General features: G+C 41.2%; 1 long non-coding RNA gene, 1 pseudogene and 1 gene segment (V, D, J or C); 2 read left to right on the top strand and 1 right to left on the bottom strand.

Moving 5' to 3' along the window:
• The first annotated feature begins 894 nt into the window (after positions 1–894).
• Positions 895–2,030, top strand: LOC113607916 (T cell receptor alpha variable 2-like). The segment is given in 2 exon segments: positions 895–1,231; positions 1,445–2,030. Coding segments are annotated over 2 exon segments (360 nt in total).
• LOC113607920 (uncharacterized) overlaps positions 1,632–13,125 on the bottom strand; it is a 15,001-nt gene continuing 3,507 nt past the window's right edge. The window contains exons 2-3 of the long non-coding RNA XR_003428142.1: positions 7,417–7,612; positions 1,632–1,744 (exon numbers count right to left, since the gene is read on the bottom strand). This is a non-coding gene — a long non-coding RNA (uncharacterized LOC113607920). The remainder of the gene's footprint in view (positions 1,745–7,416; positions 7,613–13,125) is intronic.
• On the top strand, positions 6,890–10,551 carry LOC113607917 (T cell receptor alpha variable 3-like; annotated as a pseudogene).

Below are 13,125 nucleotides of genomic sequence, written 5' to 3'. Positions count from 1 at the left end.
AGAAAAAAAATATTAGGGAAGAAACGAATTTCTCCTGACCTGGGATACTATTTTAAAAAGACAGAAAAGGAAATGAATAAAGCAACCATCTTAGGATGAGGAAAAGAAATATTTCACTCTATGGAAGTGTGTTTTAAATAAATCACTCATCTGAATGAGGAACATCTTTTGTTAATCAGAAGGCTTTCCAGGAAGGTGGTTATTTCCTCTGTATAGACTTCATATCCCTATGGAAACTGAATAAGGAAAAGGAATTTGAACAAAAGCAAATGGCAAAAACTCTCTTCAGGATGTGAGAAGCTATGAAGACTGTCTCAGAGGCTGCTTGGGGATATGATTTCCCATCAGTTCCCATGTTGCCCACTAAGTGGTGGTGGTGCACATAAAAACTCTACTGTATACACCATGAATTGCCATAAACCTTGTTTACTCTTCTTTTTCAAACAAAATCCCAAGAAAATCTGTATAAAAGCCTCAGGCAGAAGTATGAAGCCCTCAATAATAACACAGGGGACAGTCTCAGGCTATAAGATGAGGATAGGTACCATCCAAAAGAGATCATCTCCAAATGCAATTTTGGGTCTTCCTTGACCCAGTTTCTTTTGGTTACAGAAAAATACAAGGGAGATTTTCTTTCTATACTTATTCCAGAGATCACCTTGGATGAAAGGAGTCAAATTTTGATGAATATCATAATTTACATCGTAATTTTTGTGCCTTAAAAAAACCTATTGCTCATCTACCACAATTACTATGATTTCATGATCATTATTTTTAACATGTTATATCATTATAGCACATGTGATAAGTTCAGCATACCTTTTGTGTGAATCTATCTCTTTAGTTTGAATGATGAAGCAGTCTCCCAACCATTGTGATACTCCTTCTGACACCACTAATGAAGGAAGAGAGCTCTTAAATGATTAATTCATTCTTAAATGCACAGCTGTGGTGACCTCTGAAAGGATACATTCCTTTTTAAGACTACCTTCTCAAAACAAAGTCATTATTATGTAGCCTCAGGACTGTAGTCACTCTTCTTCAGTTCACAGATTCTGGCTGATGATGTCATGACACAGAAGAAAATGCAAAACAGGCAGCCTTACATCAGCTTCCTGGTGAGCATCACACTTGTGGCTGAGGCCTGAGACCAGCTGCGTTTTGGCCATGGCTTTGCAGAGCGTTCTGGAAGCACTGTGGCTGGAGCTCCTCCTCAGCTCTCTCTGGAATGGTGAGTAGGCTCCTGCATCATCTGGTCTTGGAAAAGTGTATGCCATTGTTTTAAAACTTGGACTCATTAGAAAAAAAAAAAAGAAAAACAAAAACTTGGACTCATTAAAAAAATGAAACAGCCAAATTCATTAATACCCACTGTACCTAAGGGGTAATCAGTAAACCAAATAGCAGTGTAAAAGTCACAACGTTCTTTTTTTATTTCCTGTAGTTGCAGAGAGCAAGGACCGAGTATTTCAGCCTTCCACTGTGGTCTCTTCGGAGGGTGCTCTGGCAGAAATCTCCTGTAATCACTCTTTATCCAATGCTTACGACTTCTTCTGGTACCTTCACTTCCCTGGATGTGCACCAAGACTCCTTGTTAAGGGCTCAAGGCCTTCTCAGCAGGGACGGTACAACATGACATATGAGCGGTTCTCTTCATCACTGCTTATCCTCCAGGTGCAGATGGCAGATGCAGCCATTTACTACTGTGCTCTGGAGGACACAGAGGCAGGAAATCCATGAAGAGCTGAACAGAAACAAGGAGAGATCACAGCCTTTGCAGGAGGTGGAAAAAAGATGAGCAATAACTGTTCACCTCACCACCCCCAATTCAACGTTCTCCAAGCTTTTCCATTTGGCACTATCAGAAAAAACATTTGAGTCCAGACACACTATATATTAGTAAAGGTACATAGGGAAATATGTTTTTAAAGAGTGTTTCATTAATGGTCTATAAATTCATGTTTTAAATAGTTTACTTTTTTAAAAGATAAATTTATTTATTTTATTATTTTATTTATTGTTTCTGGCTGCGTTGGGTCTTCATTGCTGTGTGTGGGCTTTTCTCTGGTTGCAGCAAGTGGGGGCTACTCTTCGTTGCAGTTCGCGGGCTTCTCATTGCAGTGATTTCCCTTGTTGTGGAGCACAGGCTCTAGGCGCACTGGCTTCAGTAGTTGTGGCACACGGGCTCAGTAGTTGTGGCTCGCGGGCTCTAGAGCGCAGGCTCAGTAGCTGAGGCGCACGGCCTTAGTGGCTCCGCAGCATGTGGGATCTTCCCGGACCAGGGATCGAACCCGTGTCCCCTGCACTGGCAGGCGGATTCTCAACCACTGCACCACCAGGGAAGCCCTTAAATAGTTTCTTGTTAATTGAAACACTTTTGATCCATTTCTTTTGAAATCTGATTGAATTATTTTTGCTTTCCCTCATAAAATGGCTGATGATGAACTTGTGATAGGAGGAAGAGTCATGTCCACTCTGCCATTTTCTTCTTGCTTTCTGTGTTTGCATTTTAATTATCTGCCAGCTTCACTCTCTTTGCAGGAATCTTTTCAAGACGTGTATCCACTTTATAAAGGGTACTTTAGTTAACACTGGATAATATAGTAAGCTGAAAGCGAATGAATGAGTGAGTGGCTACTGCCAACAGCCCTGAGTTTGGAAGCTCAATCCTTCCCTCAGGATATTTTACTTATTATAATCTAATATATAGGCCCCGTGAGGATGTCAGTGCCAATTGGTATATGAAATATTAGTAAAATTCAATCTCCTTCCAAATTTTTAAGCTAAAATAAAATACAACTGGAAGTTGTAATATATTCTTCCCATATCCTTGTTACTTTGTCTTTTTACCCAGACCTGTCCCTCCCACTTTAGAAACCAAGGTCCTAGGATAGATTAGTGATTCCCAAACTTTTTAAAATCCTAAGTCTCTGGAGTTTTGTTCAAAAAAATAGATTGTTTCCTACATTCTACATGAACTGAATCAGAGTTTTCAGGAGTGGGGTCCTGAAGTCTGTATTTTCCATAAATGTCTCCCTGGTGATTCTGATGTTCAGTCAGATTTGATGTGGGAAACCAAGAGTCTGGACTCCAGATCTTGAGGCTTTAGCCACTATTCTTTACTTTTAGTAACATCCAAATGTCTCCACTGTATACACATATAAATTGGTATATGTTTGTACAACTTCTTTAGGCATATTCTATTTTGGATTATTGCTTGTTTAGCAGTGTATTAGTCTTACCTTTTAACCAAATGAAATATTTGAAAAGACGAAGCATGTGTGCATTTTCTTCATGAGTTCTGCATGGTGCCGTGTGTATTGTTGTTGCTCCATAAACAGTGAATAAGCATGTGGCCCCTTCATTGTTTTGGCAAGCAAGAAAAGAGACAGAAAATTCCTTTTCTTCATAGAGGAAGTTCTTTTCAGTTCACTGAGGGGTGTGTGTGTGTGTGTGTGTGTGATGTATTGAAAACCCTACCTTTTACATTGATGTTTTGATTCTACTGTTTAAACTCTCAATGACTAGTCTTCCTACCAGATTTTTTCCAGCTCATATGTAAAATACTAAAGACATTATTACCCAAAGGGGAAGTGGAAGAAGAATGAAATAAAAGAAGGGGGAAATGCAGTTGATGAGAGAGGAATTACAAAGAAGAGAGCTCAGGATAGCTCACTCTTAAAGGCATCATGAAGCTTTCAGTCCGATGGTGACTTGTGAAACATTTACAGGAGAGTAAACTTCCCTGTATTCCCAAATCCTGGGAGTTTGCATCTATATAGAGATTTCCATATTCTCTTTTGGAGGCTTACTTCCCATTAAAAACAAAACAAAATAAAAAATTCCTGGTTGAAAAAGCTGTTCTAAGACTCCTGAGACTAAACATGGAGAGCAGGGCTGGAGAGTTACTTAAGAGTCCAATGCAGCTGGCATGAAGCTGTCCAAGGTCTCCCTGGATCAGTCTGCTCTGTCTGCTGCTGGTAATATCTGCATTGATGGTAAAGTTTTCTTGGGGTCAGTAGCTCAGCCAGTTCTTCAAATGTCTGAGGACCTCTTAGAAGCGATTATCTAGGGACTGCTTTGGTTATGTGGCACATACAAATGAGGTCAGCATTTGGCATACACTCAATAAGATGACCTCTAAAGTTCTACTTGGCACATTCAAGTCTATGATTGTATAATTTTATTAGGATAATGGAATTACTTTCCAATATTATAAGGTTTTTTTAAAAAGTAAATGATCCAAAAAAAAAAAAAGTAAATGATCAAAATTGAAATTCTCAGTGTGATTTAGTGGAAAGAATGCTTCTGAAGTCAGAAAAGTATGGGTTAAAATCTTTGTTCTATTTCTTTAGGGGTGACTTGAGTAAATTACCTAATATTCCTGAACTCCAGTGTCCTCATCTCTAAAATATTAGGAGAAATAAAAAGTCAAGAAATGTAACGGGCTTAACATTATGCTCACAGTAGGTATTTGATGAATAATATCTCATTAATCTCGTAAATCACATAAGCAGAATAGCTATTGAGTCTATTTTGTTCAATTCTTTTTTTTTTTTTTTCCGTACGTGGGCCTCTCACTGTTGTGGCCTCTCCCGTTGTGGAGCACAGGCTCCGGACGCGCAGGCTCAGTGGCCATGGCTCACGGGCCCAGCCGCTCCGCGGCATGTGGGATCTTCCCAGACTGGGGCACGAACCCGTCTCCCCTGCATCGGCAGGCGGACTCCCAACCACTGCGCCACCAGGGAAGCCCTATTTTGTTCAATTCTGAAAGCTCAACTGATGCCCTAGGAATCCTTTGGGTGTGTGGTCTCTTAAAGGTTTAATTCATTTGTAGCTCTTGGAATTAATTACTAAATGGTTGAACGTAAACAAAATCTAAGTCACTTGCACTATCTAAGCATAGTTCTGCATGCTGTGTGTTCTACATCTGTAGAGGATAGAAGTAGTAGAGATTGGGCAATTACCAGGAAAATTTAATTACAGCACTAAAGTCTATATTGGACTCTTGTTTTAATTTGACTTTTTTGTCTTTCTACATCAATCAAAATGCTGTATAGATATGCCCATACATACATTTAGGATATGCCCACATTTTGCCTGATGGACAGGGCAGCCATAAACCCCAGTCTCAGGGGGCTGGATGTTCTTTGCCCTCCTCTCCAGGTCTACTCTCCATCCCGCTCTATGCCCAGGAGGCTGACTTCTACGTACTTGTCTTTTGTGCTTCTGGTTGGGTTTGGCCCAGTGGGAGGCATTGGCAGGAGAGAGTGGTCAGCATATTTATATTCTTAGATCTTTTCTTTTTTGTGCTGAAATCCACAGGTCCTGTTGATCTACCTCAGTTACAGGTCTCCCAGGCTAGGGTAATTTCTTCCTCCTCTGTCCCTTCAAGTCTAGGTGTGGTGAAGTCTTCTGACTGTTGCTGGCCTCAGGGTGCCTTACCTCCTCTTGTAGGCTTCCCCTAATCCTACCCATGTATTTAAAAATATTCCTTTCACTAAGCTTTTCCCAGTCATCCTCTGGAGATGATTGCCGGTAACACTTAAGCTCTAGGAAGAGAGAGAAGAAATATATTCTATGTTCCCATTCATCACAGGTCTCTTTGGGACTTGAAGATTAGTATTTAAAGATAACTTACATATGCCAAAGAAAGACATTATCATAGGGTAAAGGTTTTAACTAGCATGAGAACCTTAGCAAAGCTTTCAGAAATAGCTACCTTCCACATTTTTTTTGACTCAAAGCAAAGAGATTTTCTATCCTCTTTCCAAAATGTGTGGTTTATTTGGACATTTAAAGGAAAAATAAGGAAAATCAGAGAAACAACTTCTTTGTATTTATACTTATTTGTTTCCTTTACATTCACATCTATTGAATAATGTCTGCTGCCGTTGTGGCATTTTTTAGTATAAAACTTTAGCCTGTCTTCCCCTTAAAATGAACCCATTGCCATCATCATAATATCTCAAGCTTGGTTAAACATCAATTTTTTCTTTTAATAAATTTATTTATTTACTTTAGGCTGCGTTGGGTCTTCGTTGCTGCGCGCAGGCTTTCTCTAGTTGCGGAGAGTGGGGGCCACTCTTTGTTGCGTTGCGCGGGCTTCTCATTGCGGTGGTTTCTCTTGTTGCGGAGCATGGGCTCTAGGCGCACAGGCTTCAGTAGTTGTGGCACGTGGGCTCAGTAGTTGTGGCTCACGGGCTCTAGAGCACAGGCTCAGGAGTTGTGGCGCACGGGCTTAGCTGCTCCGTGGCATGTGGGATCTTCCCAGACCAGGGCTCGAACCTGTGTCCCCTGCATTGGCAGGTGGACTCTCAAACACTGTGCCACCAGGTAAGTCCCTAACCATGAATTTTTACTCAATGTGCACTTCATCTGAAGTCTGTTTTAAGTAGCCTCTCTATGTGGAAAATCTCTATCTTTGCAAACTTTCACAGAGGTTTTTAAAATTTAAATTTTTTTTATTTTAAAATATACTGTTTAATAGGGCAAATATACCAGGAGGTGTTTATAATACCACTCCCCCTTTTTTTTCTCTCTCTATAAATGTTTAAAGAGAAGGTTCAAGTTCTTTTTGTATGACTATTTAACTAGATATCATCACGGGGAGGAATCCCAACAGACCCAACCAAGAGAAAAACCTGACTTATCTTGTGGTCAAAGAGGTTTATTCAGAAGTCAGCTCTAAATTATTTCTGAAGAGACAAATAAGCTCATTCTTATCATTTGTCTTCTCTTGCCTTACTCTTTTCTGCTATTTTGCCTTTTTCTTTTCTCTCATTATTCTTTTTCTTTCTTTCTTCATCCAACGCTCTGCTTTCCCTTCTTTTTTTCTATTTATTTTCCCATCCTATTAAAATATTCTATTTCCTTTCTTTCTGTCTCTATATTATCTTGAGAGAGCATAAATCATTTAAAACTTGATCCACCCAGCATGCATTTTTTTCCACTTTGGTTCACAAACCCGTTTCTTCTCCTTGAGCACCAATGGAAAATGTAGACATCCAGAGGACTGGGCCCTGTGATAAGACCTGGAAGCCCTGACTACTCTACAGTAAAGTCACCTGGTTCTGTGTGGGCTTTAGGGGGTGCTGCAGTGTGAGGTTTGCCCTGGGGGTAAGAGGTGCAGCAGTCTTGCTTTCCATAGAACTTTGAGGAGCCTGACCAAGAGCTTCCTCTACAGAGAGATGGTACAGGTGCCAGGAAGCACCAGGGCCATTTGTAAAATGCTGTGCTCTTTGAGAACATAGTCTTTGGAGTGGGGCCATATCTCCAGCAAATGTGGACTGGAAAGGAGCCCCCATCCAGCCCAGCTTGAGCCGTGGCCTCTGCATGTATCTCAACACTTGCGATTCTCTTTACACCCAGTGAGTGATATTCCCTTCCCATTTGCCACTTGTATTACCCACTTACATTCTTTTTCAGCAGTTTCTCTGATGCGTTATGGATTAATTTATAGGTGGACTGAGAGCTCAGTCAATGACTCCGCCAGAAGATCAGGTCACTGTCACAGAAGGGGATCCGGTGACTGTGAAGTGCACCTATTCAGTGTCAGGGAACACATCTTTTTTGGTATGTCCAACATCGCAATCAAGGTCTCTAGTTCCTTCTGAAATACATCACAGGGGACAGGCTTGTTAAAGGCAACTATGGTTTTGAGGCTGAATTTTTTTTTTTTTTTTTTTGCGGTACGTGGGCCTCTCACTGTTGTGGCCTCTCCCGTTGCGGAGCACAGGCTCCGGATGCGCAGGCTCAGGGGCCATGGCTCACGGGCCCAGCCGCTCCACAGCATGTGCGATCTTCCTGGACCGGGGCACGAACCTGTGTCCCCTGCATCGGCAGGCGGACTCTCAAATACTGCGCCACCAGGGAAGCCCGAGGCTGAATTTAATAAGAGCCAAACCTCTTCCCACCTGAAGAAACCATCTGTTCTAGGGAATGACTGACTTGTACTTCTGTGCTACGAGAGACACAGTGGAAGGGGCTGCAGGGCAAACTGAATACAAACCCCTGAGCACAGAAAAACCATTTTCCTGAAGCCTTAATATCCCTCCACCAGCGGGTGTTGTGGTTCCTGGGTTTGTCACTCATTATAACTTAATTACAATGTAAAGCCACAGAATTAGTTCATTTGACAAGTATTTATTGAAATGAGTCCTTGTGTGCCACGTACTGTGCTAAGCACCGATGATAAGGAGGTGAAAGAAACTATCCTTGATCTCTAGGTGTCAGGAGGGATCCCAAACATTTGTGAACCCATTTAATTCTCAAAACTCTTATCATGAGCTTCACTTTACAGATGAAGGAACTAAGGCTCAGAGAATTTCAGTATCTCACTCAAGCCACAAAATTATTAAACAGTAAACTGAAACCCAGGCAGTCTGCCTCTCAGGTGTGTAGTCTAACCACTCCACTTCTCCATCAGCCTATAGGCTCCTCAAGGAGTGAGACTGCTTTCAGCGATGGTATAGCCCTAACTCCCAAAATGGTCCCTGTCAAAAAAAGTTGGTTGTAGGAATGAACAGTAAACTAGGAACTCAAAACAGTTTGGTAAGTGCTAAGACAGAGAACTGCACAAAATGCTACGTGAGATAAGGAAGTAGAGATAAATTAGCTGTGAAGGAAGGAGAGAGAGACAGCAAGTGAGTGCATAATGGGAGGAGAATTCAAATCAGGTAGGATTTAAACATGTTGTTTAAACAACTAGGCTGATTACAGCTCCTATGCTACATCCTTTTATGTACATCCTTGAGAGGGACTGGACTCGATGCCTCTCTCTCTCTCTTTCTCTCAATTTAGAAAATCCTGGGAAGGGCTCTCATTGATTCAATGCGAGTCAGTTGCTCTTTCCTGGACAACCCTTGGTGGGGGTGTATGGGCTGCTAGGATTCGCCCATCTTTGCTCTACATTTGACCAATTAATTAGTGGTGCCTCGGGCTGATTCTGAAAGAAGTTAGCAGCTCCATTTTGAACCATATGATTCAAAGGAGTATATCTCAAAAGAAATTAATTTTTATGTAGGGACTTACATTTGTTTATTTTTTCCAAATAGATAGACAATAGTAGGAACACTACTTATTGAAAACTTCACTCTTGCTCCATAGATTTGGAATACTACATTTATAGTATACTAAATTCCCATATATACCCTGATCTATTTTTGAATTCTATTTTTGATAGAGACACCTTAGCCCACATGACTACAATCCCTGCAAACAGCCATTCCTTGACTACCCCTTGGGCCTAGGGTTGTGTATACACTGGTGGAATACCTGCATCTGGGAAGATGGTACTTGGAGGAAGCACATGCAGACCTTAAAAGTGGATCTGGGGACATGTGTGCGGGGAATCCTGGGATCCTGGGTACCCAGAGTATGGTCTAGAAGAGGTATCTCCTTGGCACTGTGGACTTTTCATAGGGAGTGGTATGGGAGCAGCTGGAGGACGGCCAGGGTAGAGCCTTTTAAAATTCAGATCAGGGCAGGGACACTGCATGCTCAGGTCTATGTTTTCCCCATGTTTTGAGGTGGCTGGGAGGGAGCAACTAAGTTTCCTTAGAAGTTCTGTTTTGTCATTTGGTCCTGGTAATTGGCCTGTTTTACCTTGAGGAGGAAAGTCAGGTAACTTTTAGGCAAAACTAGAAATTCAATAGAGTTTTCCTTCATAATATTCATTTTTTTATCCTCTCTTTTATCTCACTTTAAGAACTCTGTGGAAAGAGGACTAAATTGAGAATTAGGAAGTATAAATTATATTTTCCGATTCTTCTTAGTAACTATGGGACATTGGATCAGCCATTTACACTCTGTATGCCTCGTCTCCTAATTCATAAAGTTGAGATAACTGGAAGGATTGTTGTCCATATAAAAATATGTCTTAGACCCCAAATAAAGGTGGGTGTTGAGGGAGGCATAGCAATATGGTACTTAGGTCACTGCTATAGACTGAATGCTTGTGTCTTGCCGGAATCCATATGTTGAAACCTAATCCCCAGGGTGATAGTATTAGGAGGTGGGGCCTATGGGCAATGTTTAGGTCATGAGAGTGAAGGTCTTATGAATGGGATTAGTTTCGTTATAAAAGGGACCCCAGAGAGCTTCCTCACCCCTTCCTCTATATGACAAAGCATCAGGAAGACGGTGGTCTATGAACAAGGAAGTGGGTCTTCACCAGACACCCAATCTGCTGGCCCCTTGATCTCGGACTTCCTAACCCTCAGAATTTTAAGAAGTAAATGTTTGTTGTTTAAGCCACCAGTCTATGGTATTTTTGTTATAACAGCCCAAATGGACTAGGACCATCACCAACACTATGGAACTCCTATATTTGCCCTGAACTGCTAATATTTGGGCTGTAGCATGAGAAGGAAATACACTTCTATCTTGTTTAAGTTACTTTACTTTGGCCTTCATCACATCATTTGGACCTATATTCTAATACCATCTTCTATACCGGGAAACCTGCTTTTAGGAAAGGAGCTAATATTATCCTATCGAATTACATTGTGGTTAAATTTCATTCAAGCAACATTTTTTTTTTTTTTTTTTTGGTACATGGGCCCCTCACTGCTGTGGCCTCTCCCGTTGCGGAGCACAGGCTCCGGACGCGCAGGCTCAGCAGCCATGGCTCACGGGCCCAGCCGCTCCGCGGCATGTGGGATCTTCCCGGACCAGGGCACGAACCCGTGTCCCCTGCATCGGCAGGCGGACTCTCAACCACTGCGCCACCAGGGAAGCCTGACATTTTTTTTTTTTGTTACTTGTGGAATCACAGTTTTTGTCCCTGAAATATAATTTTAAGTATTTTAGAGAAGGTAGGGGTGGAGAAACATTTTTGGGGACAGAAAATTATCCTGGTTTTCCTGAGAACTGTAGATGTAGACAGCCACCTGCTGCAGCTATGTGAGAACTTGCCCTTGCCTGGATGCTAGGGGGACATCTCTCTCCAAGAGGAACCACTCTCCTTGGAGCCACCTTGTGCTCCAGTCAGTCCTCCCTCCTCTGATCTTTTTCTGATTGTATAATGAGTTTCATTGGGTTCTCTGCAAGAATCCAGAAACGCTTAAAATTAAGTGGTGCAAGGTTTAGCTCTTCATCTTCTCCCCTTCCCCAAATTTATTGTCTCACAGTTGTAAAGGCTATTGTCTCTCACCTTGTCCAAGATCAAGGTGTCAGCAGGGCTGGTTCCTTCCTAGCGCTGTGAGGGAATGATCTGTTTCAGGACTCTCTCCTTGGCTTGTAGATGACCATCTTTTCTCTGTGCCTTTTCACATTGTTTTCCCTTTATTTGCGTCTGTCTCTGTGTCCAAATTTCCCTTTTTTATAAGGACACCAGTCATACTGGATTAGAGTCTTCCAAAATAACCTCATTTTAACTTGATTACTTCTGTAAAGACCTATCTTTAAATAAGGTCACATTCTGAGGTCCTATGGATTAGGATTCCAACATATCTTTTTCTTTTTGGGAGGGGGCAGGGGAGGTGGGACAAAATTCAATGCATAACACAACACAACCATTAATGATTACTTTCATTCCAAAGGCTGCAATATAGGAAAGCTTCTAGTGTTTCCTCCTCTCGTTGCTTGATATCCAGTAATAAACTCCTAAGTGAGTTAACAGATGGCAAACCAGAAACATCAAGTTGCATTTGTTGTCCTGAAAAGATTATTTTTTGGTCTTGTGATATTTCCTATGTTAAACATAGTTGGTATTTATATAGAAATCTATAGTTTAGAAAGAACTTTATTATGTTCATTTAATTAATCTCCATAATATCTCTTATAGAGATGAAGAAACTGTGCTTGTCAGACGATAAGTGAGTTGTACAAAATTGCACAAATATCAAGTCCAGAGAATTGTTTACAACTAGTTTGTCTAGATCCCCATTCAGGGTTTTTTTCCATTGCCTAAAATAGACCCCATGGTCCACCTGAACAAGCCAAACTACTGGCTACTGCATTTAACAAAGAAAATATGATGGATAGTCCATAAATTGCACGGAACTATTGACTTCTGTGAAACATTTCTTCTGTCCAAGTCTATTTACCACATGGGGTCGCTGTTGCAACGAGCTGATTCTAAACTGTAACCCTTTTATGTTCTATTTCTGTAGAAGTTGTCCTCGCATATTTAGCTCCCTCATATATCCTTCTTTCTCCTCCACCTCGTACTGAAGGTAAGCTGGTTATTTATTCCATACTTTGTTGTATCCACTCTATCAAAATGTTACTAGAAGTCATTAGCACTCATCGATCTTCTTCCATGGGAAAATGGAAAAATTGCTCACTCAGAATACATTGGGCAATTCTAGACCTCGAAGAGGCACTCCCCAAATATTTTCTAGTGATTTTCCTTTCCCATATTATATGAGCAAAGAACTCAACACACCACTATCTTTTCCACATTAATGTGAGTATCTAATATGTTTGGATTTTTGCAATTGGCTGATTCAGCTAACATTATGGTATCTTTTGGATTTAGCTCCTTTCCTGAATGGATGTTTTGTTTTTATTTTTTATGTTATTGTTACTGAGTTTATATTGGGTATTTCTTGAAGGAAGGGTGAATGATCTATATGTACACTTAAACAATCAAATATATAATCCTACACAACTGCTTCCTACTGGCCACAGTTCTTCGCATGTAGATAAGAAGGAAAAGAATGGGAAGGAATTACAATTTACTGTTGACCGTATACCATAGGCTGACTCTGAAGTAGGTGTTATTCTCCCTATTTTACAGATGAAGACACTGAGGCTCAGAGGAGTGAGTTGCCCAAGGTCGCAAGGTGGCAGAGCTGGGATTTGGATTTAGGTCTGTCTGACTCTGAACTTGTGCCTTTTCTTCTTCTCCTCACTTTCTCTCTTCCACATCAAATGTCCTGTCCTAGCTGGTCAGCAGGGACTAGTGAGGGGTCTGCTTCCCTGTTTAAAAACTGTTAAGTGAGATTTGAGTAGCAGATGTAAGATGTGGACTTAGTGTGATTATAAAAGGACACCAGGGTGTCAAGAGATGAAAGGTCCAGTTCAGATGGTCTCATTTGCTCTTTTATGGAATAAGATTAAGATTCCATTTCAGGGCTTCCCTGGTGGCGCAGTGGTTGAGAGTCCGCCTGCCAATGC

This window comes from Aethalodelphis obliquidens, unplaced genomic scaffold, assembly GCF_003676395.1.
Source record: "Aethalodelphis obliquidens isolate GAN/ISIS:26980383/991018 unplaced genomic scaffold, ASM367639v1 scaffold51, whole genome shotgun sequence".
NCBI lineage: Eukaryota > Metazoa > Chordata > Mammalia > Artiodactyla > Delphinidae > Aethalodelphis > Aethalodelphis obliquidens.
The sequence above is the reverse complement of the archived record's forward strand: the minus strand, read 5'-3'. Positions and strand labels throughout refer to the sequence as shown.